Source organism: Callithrix jacchus, chromosome 14, assembly GCF_049354715.1.
Source record: "Callithrix jacchus isolate 240 chromosome 14, calJac240_pri, whole genome shotgun sequence".
Taxonomy (NCBI): domain Eukaryota; kingdom Metazoa; phylum Chordata; class Mammalia; order Primates; family Cebidae; genus Callithrix; species Callithrix jacchus.
The window spans coordinates 49979581-49993513 of NC_133515.1; the positions used below are offsets into that span (position 1 = coordinate 49979581).

A 13933-nucleotide genomic window follows, 5' to 3' on the forward strand; every position below is an offset into this window, starting at 1 on the left:
AATTTCAAGTATATGTAGAAATCTTTTATCATTTTCATAAAGTATATGGATTATCAAGGAAGGTATGCTTGTAATACTTCATTTTTTTTCCTTCCCTTTTAAGCTGAGCCATTATCTGGATATTGTGGAAGTAAACATTGCTCATCAGATTTCTCTACGTTCAGAAGCATTTTTTCATGCAATGACCTCTCAACACGAGTTGCAGGACTACCTCAAGAAAACTTCCCAGGCTGTAAAAATGCTTCGAGATAAAATTGCACAGATTGATAAAGTAGTGTGTGAAGGATCACTCCACATTTTAAGACTGGCACTTACCAGAAATAATTGTGTTAAAGTGTACAATAAGCTGAAGTTAATGGCCACTGTACACCAGACTCAGCCTACAGTACAGGTGTTATTATCTACTTCTGAATTTGTTGGAGCATTGGACCTAATAGCAACAACACAAGAGGTTCTACAGCAGGAACTTCAGGGCATTCATAGTTTCCGGTATGTCCATTAAGTAAGCCATTAGAAATAATGTTAGAAATTTTTAAAGGATAAATTTTAGCCCATAATGTTGAAAGTGAGAATGTATTCAAAGTTAAGTGGATATTTTTTCTTCCAGATTGATCATCTGTTTAATAATGTTGTTCTGATATTTTAGTATTAGCAAAATAAAAATCATAAGGAATAATATTTACAGAGACATTTGGATGGAGAAGCAAAATTAACATTTGTAGCACATGAGATAAATGCAAAGCCAGTCACAACATTAAAAATAACATTTTGAAAATGTTGAAATAGCTTTGTTTCATAATGGTAGGTCAAGGTGGAAAGTATATTTAAAATTAAGTTTGTGTTGAAAGTCTCTAATAGATTTAAAATTGAATAATTATTAAAATTCATTTCTGATTTGCAGGCTGTTTTTCAAACTGCAAAAGAAATCCACATAGTGATGAAAAGACCCAGTTTCTCCTCTTATTATTTTGAAAATACCTTAGGTTTTAAATATTTTATATGAAATAGAATCAAAGATTGAATGCCTGCTTGGCAAACAGAAATTCTCAAACTGTTGTAATTGTTACCTCAAAGTTCATGCAGTTTATTTAATTTTTGTTTTCTTTGACTCATAAATTTATGGTCAATAATCATGAAAAGTAATTTTAAGAAGCAGATTGGATATTCATTTATTCTCAATTATTTATGGTTTATTGGGTTACAGAATACAAATTTTATAATCTTAGATTTATTCTGAGACCAAGGAAGAGCTTACCTTTGTTTTCAACCTTACTTTTTTGTTTGTACCTTAACTCAAGGTCTAAAATATTCATCATTTAAAAATGTGTTTTTTTGTTTTTTGTGTTTTTTTGAGACAGGATCTTGCTCTGTTGCCCAGGCTAGAGTGCAGTAGTGTGATCTCTGCTCACTGCAACCTCTGCCCCATCTCTCATCCCCTGCTAGGTTCCCTGCCCCCCACCACTAGCTCCAGCCATCCTCTCACCTCAGCCTCCTGAGTAGATGGAACTAAAAACATGCAACACCATGCCCGGCTAATTTTTACTTTTTATAAATTATTTTTATTTTTTATTTTTTGAGATAGAGGCTAGCTCTGTTGCCCAGGCTGGAGTGCAGTGGCACCATCTTGGCTCACTTCAACCTCCGCCTCCCAAGTTCAAGTGATTCTCCTGCCTCAGCCTCCCGAGCAGCTGGAATTACAGGTGCCCACGACCAGCCCCAGCTAATTTTTGTATTTTTAGTAGAGATGGAGTTTTGCTATGTTGGCCAAGCTGGTCTTGAACTCCTGACCTCTTGATCTGCCCGTCTCGGCCTCCCAGAGTGCTGGGATTACAAGCATGAGCCACCGCACCTGGCCTAATTTTTACTTTTAGTAGAGACGGGGTCTCGCCATGTTGCCCAGGATGGTCTCGAACTCTTGAACTCAAGGCATGTGCCTTCCTTGGCCTCCCAGAGTGCTGAGATTACAGACATGAGCCACCGTGATTGGCCAAAAATGTATATTATTTTTAAAAAGACTTTCAGATGTTCTGATTTTCTACATTTTGCTCAATATCTTTCTATTTTTTTAGAATCACATATGTGTAAAGAATGTTATTTCTTTATGTAAAACATTTTTGTAAAGTTTCCTATCAAATGTCATTTCCAATATGTTTATAACTGTTTAAAAATTTGGTATGAGAACTTGAGTCAACTTCTAATAAACGAATAGCAAATAATTTTCAAAAACAAAAATACTCTTAAAAAATGTTTTTATATTCAAGGAGGAATACTGAATCATACTTGAAGTAGTTTAAGATTGGTTATTATGGCCCCATTCTTTTGTTTGCTGTTTGTTTTAAATTTCTGTCAAATCCTATATGATGATTTACTTCATTGACTTTATCTTTCCTTTTACTAAAGGTTGTTAAATAGCAACATTAGTAACTTTCTTGTATAGCTTCACAGATATTTTTAAGGCCATTTAACTTTAGAAGCATAAGAATTAGTTTTGGATACTTTAGAGATTGATTTTTAGCCAGAAAAATATGTATTAGAGGTCTCTTGGCATTAGGTTATAAGACGTTCTCCTTAGTTTATTAAAATAATTATACTTTCCCACTAGGAAATAAGAAATATTCTACTTGAATTTCACACTCTTTTGTCTTTTTTATATCAGAGTCCAAATTTTAGTCATTTTGTGGGCCATATACTAAGCATAGGGTCTTAATTTGAAATAAGAAATCTTTCAGTAGGACAAGCAAAGGACTCTTTTGAATTAATTTGTTAACAATCTTTCCATTGCAATAAAAAAATAATAATCTTTCCATCTTATAGATCATAGTCCAAGTTTTGCTTTTGGCTATAATGTTCTATTGCTTTTAAAAAATGCTTTTAAATGTATATATATAAACATATATAAATATTTAATATATGTGACTATATTAAATATGTATATGTATAATATAATACGTATAGTCTTGCTTTGTTACCCACACTGGAGTGCAATGATGTAATCATAGCTCAACTGTAGTCTTGAACTCCTGGTCTCAAGTGATCCTCCTGCTCCAGCCTCCTGAGTAGCTAGGACTATAGGTCTGTGTCGCCATGCCAGACTAAGTTTTAAATTTTTGTGTAGAGCTGAGTCTCACTGTGTTGCCCAGGCTGGTTCTATTGCTTTTAAAGGGAACTTTCATATGAAAGATTTTCAGTAATTAAATTACCACAAATGCAAATCTTTATTTTCAAAAAAGAATTTTACTAGTTTTATTTGGGTACCGTTTTTCTGTGTACTATTAACCTAACATCACAGTTTTTTTTCTAGTTGTTAGTAGCAAATAATGCTTTTTTATGTCTTCTTTTTTCTCATTCTTTCTGTATTTTTTGACTTTGAAATATTTTTCGTGTAAAGTTATTTGATGACTTCTGAGCACCCAGAACACATTGTTTATATTCTCTAATGAAATTTTACAGCCTTCTACCATGTTTTATGATTGTTTGTGTTTTTACTTTAAATCTTTCTATTGGGCTTTGAATTTAAATGTCTTGGACAAGAGGTATGTTGTACACATCTTAATACATATTTGTGAAATCTATGTATTCAGTATATTACCAAATGTATCTTGACACTTTAATTACAGTTTTTTTTTGCTTTTTTCCTTCCTATAATCATTGTCCCTAATTTCCCATTTATAGTCTATATGACTGTGATTCTTAATCCTGGCTGCATAATAAAATCTCCAGAAGAGCTTTTAAAAAAGTATGCCAAACCCCACCCAAACCAATTAAGTTAGACTTTCTAGCGGGTAAAGCTTGAGCATCTGTATTTTTTTGAAAGCTCTCTGGGAGATTCAAATGCGTATTGTAATTGAGGAGCCTGGTTTATAATTACGGTTGAGTACTAAACTTTTTCACGAGTTGTAGTTAAAGTGGTGGCATCTTCCTATATACATTTGTTATTTTTAAAACAAAATTTTCAACTAACAGATCTTCCTGTCTCTATTCAAAGAGGTTTCTACTAATGGATTGGGGGTATGATGTATCTGTATAAGTTCGAAAGTTTGATTTCCTCTCTTCAGAACTTGAAGGGTAATTTTGACTCATTGCATAATTCATAATTATCATAATGATTCTTTTGTACATTTGTTGAATTTGTAAATTTAAAAAATTTTGAATGATTAGGACATATTTTTAACCATTACTCATGAAATGAAATTTTGCTATCTATTACCAATAAAAGTGGTAATCATTGAAACGGTATATATCATTTATATACTAATTTAACTAAAACTATTGCTGAACCTAATGGCATTCCATTATAAAAATTATTTGACCACCCTTTGAAGGACAATTCTTACAAGATTAGACAGGATAAATGCTAGATTCTTTTTATTTAGCTGTTTTCAAAATAATGAATTGTAAACCTAGCATCCTCCAAAGATAACTGATGAATCTTAAAAAATATAATAAATACATGGATTTACATGTGAAATATTTTAAGTTCTTCATTTTTAAATTTTTATCAGTGTTCAAATTGACCTATTATTTGTAGGAACCTCCTCAAGTTCATTCTTGAGTCCTTTTGACATGATTTCCTAAGTAGTTATTGATGGTTTTCTTATTTTGTATTATGGTAGGATGTTCATATTATATATTTCCTACCCCAGACCTGTAATCTGCCATTTGCCTAACAGGCCTTAGTTTCTTTTAGTAGGAAATGATATTTAAAAATCCATCTGGGTAGTAGGAGTGTTCTTGCTACTGGATTGGTCATTATTTTTAGGCCTTTGTAGTGGACAGAACTGAGAAATAATTTTCTTCTTTAAGTGACTTTAAAACAGTAATTTATTCATCTTATGTGACATATATTTTCAGGAAAAGAAGTGGAAAAAAGCCCAGTATTGTTTGAAGTAATAATATTGTTCTGAGAACAATTTGTGTCTGTTATGGGATATCTCATGTGAGGTATGTCTTAAGGAAAAGAGGAATAAAAGCCCTATATTTGTATTAAGAATATTGTTCTGAGAACAATATGTGTATATTGTGGTATAAATGAGGAATTATGTTGGTGTCATTAGGAACCACAGTTTTCAGCCTAATTAAAAGGAGATTGAAGAAGTAAAAACCATACAGTCATGAATTTAAATTGGAAGTATCAGTATGACCCCATTTTTTTCTTCCCCACAACCCCCACCATAAGTCATCATTTAAAAGTTTTAGTTTATATCTGTCCATCCATTATTGTCTGTCTCTCATCTTAGATAAGCATTAGCCTACCGTACACATTGTTCTTCACCTTGCTATTTTCACCTTACATTATACTCTGGGTGTTGTATAGTGTGCTACAACATGCATTCTCAAGGGGAGATACTACCTCAAGAGGGCAAACATTGGTTCTTAAAGGGTAAAAAAAAAAAATCTTAAATATAACAATGGTTTGTGACCCTCCAAAGGGCCACAGTACATAAACAGGCATATAATATATCTGTGGCATTAAAATTTCATAGGGGTGGCTGGTTGTGGTGGCTCACGTCTATAATTCCAGAACTTTGGGAGGCCAAGGCAGGTGGATCACTTGAAGTCAGGAGCTCAAAACCAGCTTGGCCAACATGGTGAAACCCTGTCTTTACTAAAAATACAGAAATTATCTATGGTGGCGCATACCTGTATTCCTAGCTACTCAGGAGGCTGAGGCACAAGAATTGCTTGAACCTGGGAGGTGGAGGTTGCATTGAGCTGAGATCACGCCACTGTACTCCAGCCTGGGCAACAGACTGTCCCAAAAAAACAAAAAGATTTCATAGGGTTGTATGTGTGATTAGAAAGGCTTCTGGAGTGGAAATAATGGGGAAAAAAAAAACTTCTCTATAGCAGTATGTATAGGTATTTATCAATTCTTTTTAAAGTGTGTAATATCTATTTATAATAAATGCATTATGATTTATTCAACCAGTTCCCCATTGGTCAGCATTTGGGTTGTTTCTGTTCCTTTATCATTACCAGTAGTAGGGCAATTAATGTATGTTCTTTGGTATTTTTGCTCATGCATATTTAAGACAGATTCTAAGAAATGAGATTCCTAGGTCAAAATTCCTCTGTAATTTTGCTAGGTATTGCCACATTCCTCTTGTGACGATGTTTTAGTTTGTGCTAGTGGCTATATTCTAAATTAGTCTATGTAAGATATTGATGCCATTTATGAGAACCTTTTTAGTCTATTAACTATAAGAAATATAATTTTCATGTTGTAAGATGCAAACTTATTTCACTTATCAGATTTGTTTCATAATTATCACCACTCCTACTTACCATATGTTGTTTATAAAACAAGAATAATACATCTACCCGAAAGGTCAAATGGTTTTTACTAATTTTTAAAAAATTGTGTTATATATCATCTTTCTTGGTAAATACAGTTGCCAATATTAAGGATTTCTTTTTCAAGTAAATGTAGTATATATACATATATATTTTATATGTTTTAAAAATTTTATTGTAATATTAAATTTAAATGTTTTAAAACTGCCCCAACAGAGTTTAAAAAAAATTTTTTCCCCCAAGATAGAAACATATTTTCCATTGGACTATTTCACTTAAGTTTTGAAATTCTTTGGACCAACTAGATTATCTAGGTTTCTTTAGCTCATTGCTTTTATACAGCAATTTGAAAGTATGGTAAAAATCCCTTTGTATATGAAAGTACTTCTTCCTTCTATTTTTCAGTGACTTTCAATTTAATGACCTGAGGGATGTTGCACAGTAACTCTATGACAAAGACTGAATTGAGTTCCTCTCTACATATAATCCTTCAGATATTTATTTGCACCCAGAACAGGGCCTAGCACAGGGTAGGCACAAATATTTGTTAAATAAATGAATGGCTAGGGAGCTACCGCCATTAATACTCAGCAAATGGTTAATAAGGAAAGGACTTAGAATGTCAGTATTTTGTCTGTGGAAAACAATCGTAAATATTTCCAGTAACCAGGTTTTCTAGAACATATTTAACTATTTGGAAGTTAAAGATAATACCTTTGACCTTGAACAACATGGGTTTGGACTCATGGGTCCATTTATACATAGTTTTTTTTTAGTAAATATATTAGAAAAGTTTTTGGATATTTGTGAAAGTTTGAAAAAAATTTACAAATGACATAGCCTAGAAATACTGAAAAAATTAAAAATTGCATATGCCATGAATGCATAAAACATATATCGGTACTAGTCTATTTTATCATTTACTACCATGAAATACATACAACTCTACTTAAAAAATTAAAATTTATTAAAGCTTGCACAAACACAGAACTGTACATGACCCCATTCATGCAGTATTAAATCATGACTGCAAAATACTACAGTATGTATTATACCACTGTAATAATTTCATCCCCACCTCCTGTTGCTACTGTGGTGCGCTCAAGTGATGCTAATCATCTACATTTGAGTAGTTTCTCTCTCTAGCAAATTGAGTATCACAGTAAAAAGTGATCTCTTACAGTTTTTGCATATTTTTATTGTTTTTAATACATACTATAAACCTTAAATAACACCATGGGACTCATACTAAGTTCACTGGTGATGCTGGAAGTACTTCCTAGAAGCAGAGAAAAGTTAGGATATTTACAATAAAAATTTTAATTCCTTGATGTGTGTAGTAGATTGAGGTCTCCAGTTGTGGTTACTCACCTTTTCAGGATAAACGAATTCAGTGTAAGGACCATTGTTTAAAAAAAAAAAAAAGGAAATTTGTGAAGTCCTCACTTGAGCTACAACAGAATTTGTTGAGCTACAACAGAACTATATGAGTTCACAAATGAAAACCTTATACTTTTGCAAGTACCTTTTTAATCTAGTATTGAAAAATACAGATTTTCTGTAAGTGTAGGCTTACTATGAGAAAGGCATACCAATAGACTCCAATGTAATTTGAGAAAAAGCTAAGATACCAAATGAGAATTTAAAGCAAAAGGAAAGTGAAGGATCTAAAGCTGGAGAACTTAATGCCAGCAAAGGATGGTTTGATAATTTTAGAAAGAGGTTTAGCTTAAAAAAATATCATGATATCAGGAGAAGCAGCTTTTGCTGACAGAGAGGCAGCAGATGGGTTTCTGGATGCCATTTAGAAAATAATGGAAGAGAAAGAATATCTACCCAAAAGGTTTTACTGCAGACAAAAGTGCCCTAATCTGGGAGGGGCGGGGAAGCCACAAGGAACATTTATTAGGTAAGGAAGAGAAGTGAGCACCAGAATTTAAGGCAGAAAGGGATAGATTATCTCTTACTGTTTTGTAAAAATGAAGTCAGGTTTATGATCAGGACTGCCCTTATCTAGAAAGCTGCTAATCCACAAGCTTCAAAGGGAAAAGATAAATAACAGCTGCCAGTCTTCTGGTTATACAACAAAAAGCCTGGATGAGAACCCTTTTTCTGGATTGGTGCCAATGATTCTTTGTCTCTGAAGTTAGGAAGTACCTTGCCAATAAGAGACTGCCTTTTAAAGTTATTTTGGTGTTGGACAATGCCCCTGTGCACCCCAAACCCCTTGAATTTAACCTCAGAGGTGTCAAAATGGTCTTCTTTCCCCAAACATAACATCAGTAATCTAGCTTCTAGATCAGAGAGTCGTAAGTACCTTTACAGCTTATCCCATGCACTACTCTATGGAAAGGATTATTAGTGCTATGGAAGAGAACCCCAATAGAACATCATGGAAGTCTGGAAGGATTACACCATTGAAGGTGCCATCATTGTTAAAGAAAAAGTTGTGAAGACCATAAAGCCTGAAGCAATAAATTCCTGCTAGAGAATACTGTGTGTAGATGTTGTGAGCCAATCAAGGTAATCATGAAAGAGATGGTGGATGTTACAAACAAAAAGGTGAGGAATGAAGTGTTTCAAGATAAGGATCTTGGAGAAATTCAACAGCTAATAGATACCACGCCAGAGGAATTAACAGAAGATGACTTGATGGAGATGAGTGTTCTCAAACCAATGCCAGACAATGAGGAAAAAGATGTAGAAGCAGCAGTGCCAGAAAACAAGATGACATTAGTCTGGCAGCAGATTCCCATTATTCAAGACTGCTTTTGACTTCTTTTATGACTTGGAACCTTATGTGATATGGGCGCTGAAACTGAAGCAAATGGTGGAAGGAAGATTGTTACCATATATAAAACAAACATTTTTAGAGAAATGGAAAAGCAAAAAAGTCAGAAATTACAATGCATTTCTGTAAAGTTTTACTGAATATGCCTGCCTCTTCTGCCTTCACTTTCAGCTCCTCTGGTACCCTTAAGATAGCAAAACTAACTCCTCCTCTTCCTCCTCATCCTCAGCCTACTTAATGTGAAGATGACCTTTATGATGATCCACTTCCACTTAATCAATAGTAAATATATTTTCTTTTCCTTATAATTTTCTTAATAACATATTTTCTCTAGCTTACTTTATTGTGAGAATATAGTATATGGTACATGTAATATTAAAAAAGTGTTAATTGACTGTTTATGATATTGGTAAGGCTTCTGGTCAACAGTAAGCTATTAGTAGTTAAGTTTTGGAGTAGTCAAAAGTTATACAGATTTTTGACTGTAGTGGTGGTTGGTGCCTCTAAACTCCATGTTGTTCAAGGGTCAACTGTAAAGAGAAAAATGGAATTTAGAAGATGAAATGGAATGTTTGTAGTTATTTTGGTAAGTTAAAGGATTTCAGTTTTTGAAAATATCACATTATTGCATAGGTACTGTCAGCTGGGAAAGTTTTGCCTACTAGTTCCCTTGCTTGTGGAGTAAATTTGTAATTTTTATGAATATATATAGCATTTTTCTATTCCTTTTTAGGCATTTGGGATCACAGCTTTGTGAATTAGAAAAACTGATAGATAAAATGATGATTGCAGAATTTTCTACTTACTCTCACAGTGACTTAAATAGACCACTGGAAGATGACTGTCAAGTTTTAGAAGAGGTATGTGTTTTAACTGTGGAATGAAGTTGATGTCATTACTTAACAGTCTTGGTTTAGAACACATTTTTTTCAGATTGTAAGAAGCAAAATTATATTAAATTTCAAGGGCTGTCAGACCTATGAAGTCCTTCACTAGCTGTGTGACTTTAGCAAGCACCATAATTGTTCACAATCCTATGGAATTAGAGAATAAAACAATTTTATAGCTTAATTAGAAATTATAGTTAAAATGAGCTTCAGAACAAGTTAAAAATACGGATATAGGGTGAATTAATTTATATTCTGTGTGCGTATGCTGGAGCTTGTCTTTTATAAAAAGTGATCATAGTTGGGCGCAATGGCTCATGCCTGTATCCTAGCAGTTTGAGAGGCTGAGGTGGGACAATCACTTGAGCCCAGGAGTTTAAGACCAGCCTGGGCAACATAGGGAGATTCCATCTGTACAAAAACAAAAAATTAGCTGGACGTGGTGGTACATGCACACCTGTAGTCCCAGCTACTTGGGTGGCTAAGGTGAGAAGATCACTTGAGCCCAGGAGTTTGAGCCTGCATTGAGCCATGATCATGACAGCAAGATTCTGTCTGAAAACAAAACCAAAATAGTGGTCATTATAATATGGTAACTATCTGTCATTCAAATTACTGAGTACCTATTATGAACATGTTTTTTATATATGCATATACAAATCATATCCAAGTATCACTTAGCTGATAACTTCTAGTGTTAATCACTGCCAACAACTAGTAAAGAATCACAAAAACCCTGACAACTGTCTAAGTAAAGAAACTTTCATACATGTTAGCAGTTGACTTCCCACTGAGAGTCCAGGTCATTATTTCAGTCTTCTAGACCATGAATTAAAAAGTACAGGGGCCAGGCACAGTGGCCCAGGCCTGTAATCCCAGCACTGTAGGAGGCTGAAGCTAGAGGATCATTTGAGCACAGGAATTTTGAGACCAGCCTGGGCACCACAGTGAGTCTACAAAATAAATATCAAAATTAGCCAGGTGTGGTAGTGCATGTCTGTAGTCCCAGCTACTCAGGAGGCTGAGGTGGGAGGATCACTTGAGTCCAGGAGATCAGTGCTGCAGTGAGCTGTAATCATGCCACTACACTCCAGCCAGGGCAATAGACTGGGACCCTGTCTCAAAACAAACAAAACAGCAAAACCAAAAAAAAAAAAAAACCCACAGGGCCCATGGAGTATTTATTGGTCATCAGGGTGTGAGAAAGATATTTTCTACTTGTTGAAACTAGAACAAAAAATATGCTTGTATTCCTTGTATAGTTTTGCCCCAAAACCAGCTTCATTGGTTCACTGTGGTGGGATAGGATTTATCCCTACCAGTGTTTTAGAACACTGACTCCAAAAATCAGTTTGGGACATTGCTGTGGGACAGGTATTTAGGCTTCTAGAAAATATTGTGTGTAGATAGAGATCTGAGGATCAAACAGAACTCTTGATGCTGAATATTTCTACCTCTAAGTAAAATTACTTCATATTAAAATGTCAAGTTACATGTTCTTACTTTATTTTAACAGGAAAGACTAGTATCTCTTGTATTTGGACTCTTAAAACAAAGAAAACTTAATTTTTTAGAAATCTATGGTGAAAAAATGATTATTACAGCAAAGAATATCATTAAACAGGTAATTGTGCATTTTTATTTGATATATTTTGGTCTGGAACCTTTGTGAAGTGTATTTTATGTTATCCTAGTAATAATATATATAGTGTAATAGTGATATGGTTTATTTATTTAAAAATTGAAAATATAGAAAAATAGAAGAAAGAAAAGCATAGCCCTATCAGCCAAAAGATTATTGCTGTAGGAATATTTCTATGTGTAGTTGTTACTGATTTTCTTATGCTGTCATTATGTATTATGATTTTATACATATATTTCAGTTAGAATCATAAGCATTTTCTCATTATTATATGTGATTTTAGGAACATCATTTTTAATGATGTGTAAAGTCCCATTAACATTATGTTAAATCTACTTAACTTTTCCTCTGTGTTGAATGTTTAGGTTGTTTTATAATTTGATATAATAAATAGCACTGTGATAGACATCTGTGGTATAAAGTTATTTTGTTTGTTTTTCATACTTTAGACTGTTGGTTCTTACAGTGATTCCTAGAATATTGGTCAGAAAGAGAAAAGTATTTTTAAGTTATTTGATATATAGAATTTAATTTGTTTTAAAATATTTTGCCAATTTATACTCCCACCAGCAGTAGACAAATGTTTATTTCCTTTTTAGCTGAATCTCTAAGAAATTATAAATTAAAATCCATGTATTAGTATTCCCTGATCTTTGTTTTGACTTTTTTTACTCAGGTAAATCTTATCTACTCTACTTCAGTGTTTTTAAATATATATGAAAAAGATAATACAATTTGAAATTTTTTTTTTTTTTTGAGATGGAGTTTCACTCTTGTTACCCAGGCTGGAGTGCAATGGTGCAATCTCGGCTCACTGCAACCTCCACCTCCTGAGTTCAAGCAATTCTCCTACCTCAGCCTCTCGAGTAGCTGGGACTACAGGCACGTGCCACCATGCCCAGCTAATTTTTGTGTATTTAGTAGAGACAGGGTTTCACCTTGTTGACCAGGATGATCTTGATCTCTTGACCTTGTGATCCACCTGCCTCAACCTCCCAAAGTGCTGGGATTATAGGCATGAGCCACCGCACCCGGCCCAATTTGAAATTTATCTATTAGGCTAAGTTGATCATTTGCATTAGGTTGAATGTGCATATATGAGTTTTTAAAGTTTAAATAAAATAAGTTTAAAATTTAAATAAAATAAAAAATTATAATCATCCCCTCTTTCAAGCACTGATTAAAACACTGTATATTTAAATTGGTACAACCACTTTGAAAAATTGTTGGCAATATAAAGTAATGCCAAATATGCATACATGTTGTGACCCAGCATTTCTATTCCTAGTATGTACCAAACAGAAATACGTATATAAGTTCACCAAAACACAGCAGGAGAATGCTCATGACAGTACTATTTGTAATTTTAAAAACTGGAAACAACCCAAATTCCATTGCTGGTAGAAAGGATAAGTAGAACCATGGTGTATTTATACAATGGAATGCTATACTTAATGAGAATGAATAAATTACACAGAGTAACATAAATGAATATTATAGATATAATATTATAGCCATAATGTGGAGCCAAAGAAAGCAGACACAGAAAAGTATACATTGTATGATTCCACTTATGTAATAACAAATGCAGGCAAAATTACTCTATGGTTTAAAAATCAGGACAGTAGCGTATTTTGGGAGGAGAATAGGGGAGGAGCTCTGGGTATTAGCAGTGTTCAGTTTCATGAGCTGAGTTCTGATTACACAGATGTACTCCATTTGTACAAAAGTATTGAGCTGTAAACACAATTTGTACAATTTTCTGTATATATATTTCACACAATTTCTAAAAACTGGTATGTTTCCGTTCCCAGACTTCAAGTCTAAGCATTTCTTTATTTTTTTTAAATTTTAAACTGTTGCATATATTACAAGGAAATTTAACTTCCAATATGAATTTCTTTTGTGATTTTTAACTTGGGACTTACATCTTGTTCATAAGTATTTTAGTTCTGCTTTTCTTCTGTATGATTTTGAACAGTTTTGAATAGCAGATGATTTTAATTATTACAATTCAAACATACTCTAAAATGATTATTTAATTGACTAATTGTAATGCTGCCGTTTTTCAGACACCTTCAGAGATACATAAGAGATAAAAATTGTAGTCAGTAAGAGCCTTTAAATTTTTTTATTTTAAGTTCAGGGGCACATATACAGGTTTGTTACATAAGTAAATGTGTTTCATGGGTTTTTTTGGTATAGATTATATGCTCACCCAGGTATTAAGCCTTGTACCCATTCGTTATTTTTCAGATCCTTTCCCTCCTCCCACCCTTCACCCTCCAACAGGCTCCACTGTGTTTTGGTCCCCTCTAT

General features: G+C 33.5%; 1 protein-coding gene and 1 long non-coding RNA gene across 8 annotated transcripts in view; one reads left to right on the forward strand and one right to left on the reverse strand.

Moving 5' to 3' along the window:
* VPS54 (VPS54 subunit of GARP complex) overlaps positions 1–13933 on the forward strand; it is a 99227-nt gene that overhangs the window by 22600 nt on the left and 62694 nt on the right. For all 6 annotated transcript variants that reach the window (XM_035272432.3, XM_078349192.1, XM_035272433.3 and 3 more), the window contains 3 exons: positions 104–489; positions 9819–9945; positions 11489–11596. In XM_035272432.3, the coding sequence (XP_035128323.1) occupies positions 104–489; positions 9819–9945; positions 11489–11596 (621 nt within the window). The remainder of the gene's footprint in view (positions 1–103; positions 490–9818; positions 9946–11488; positions 11597–13933) is intronic.
* Positions 1–13933, reverse strand: part of LOC128929623 (uncharacterized) — a 59267-nt gene that overhangs the window by 22337 nt on the left and 22997 nt on the right. The gene's annotated exons all lie outside the window — the stretch shown is intronic.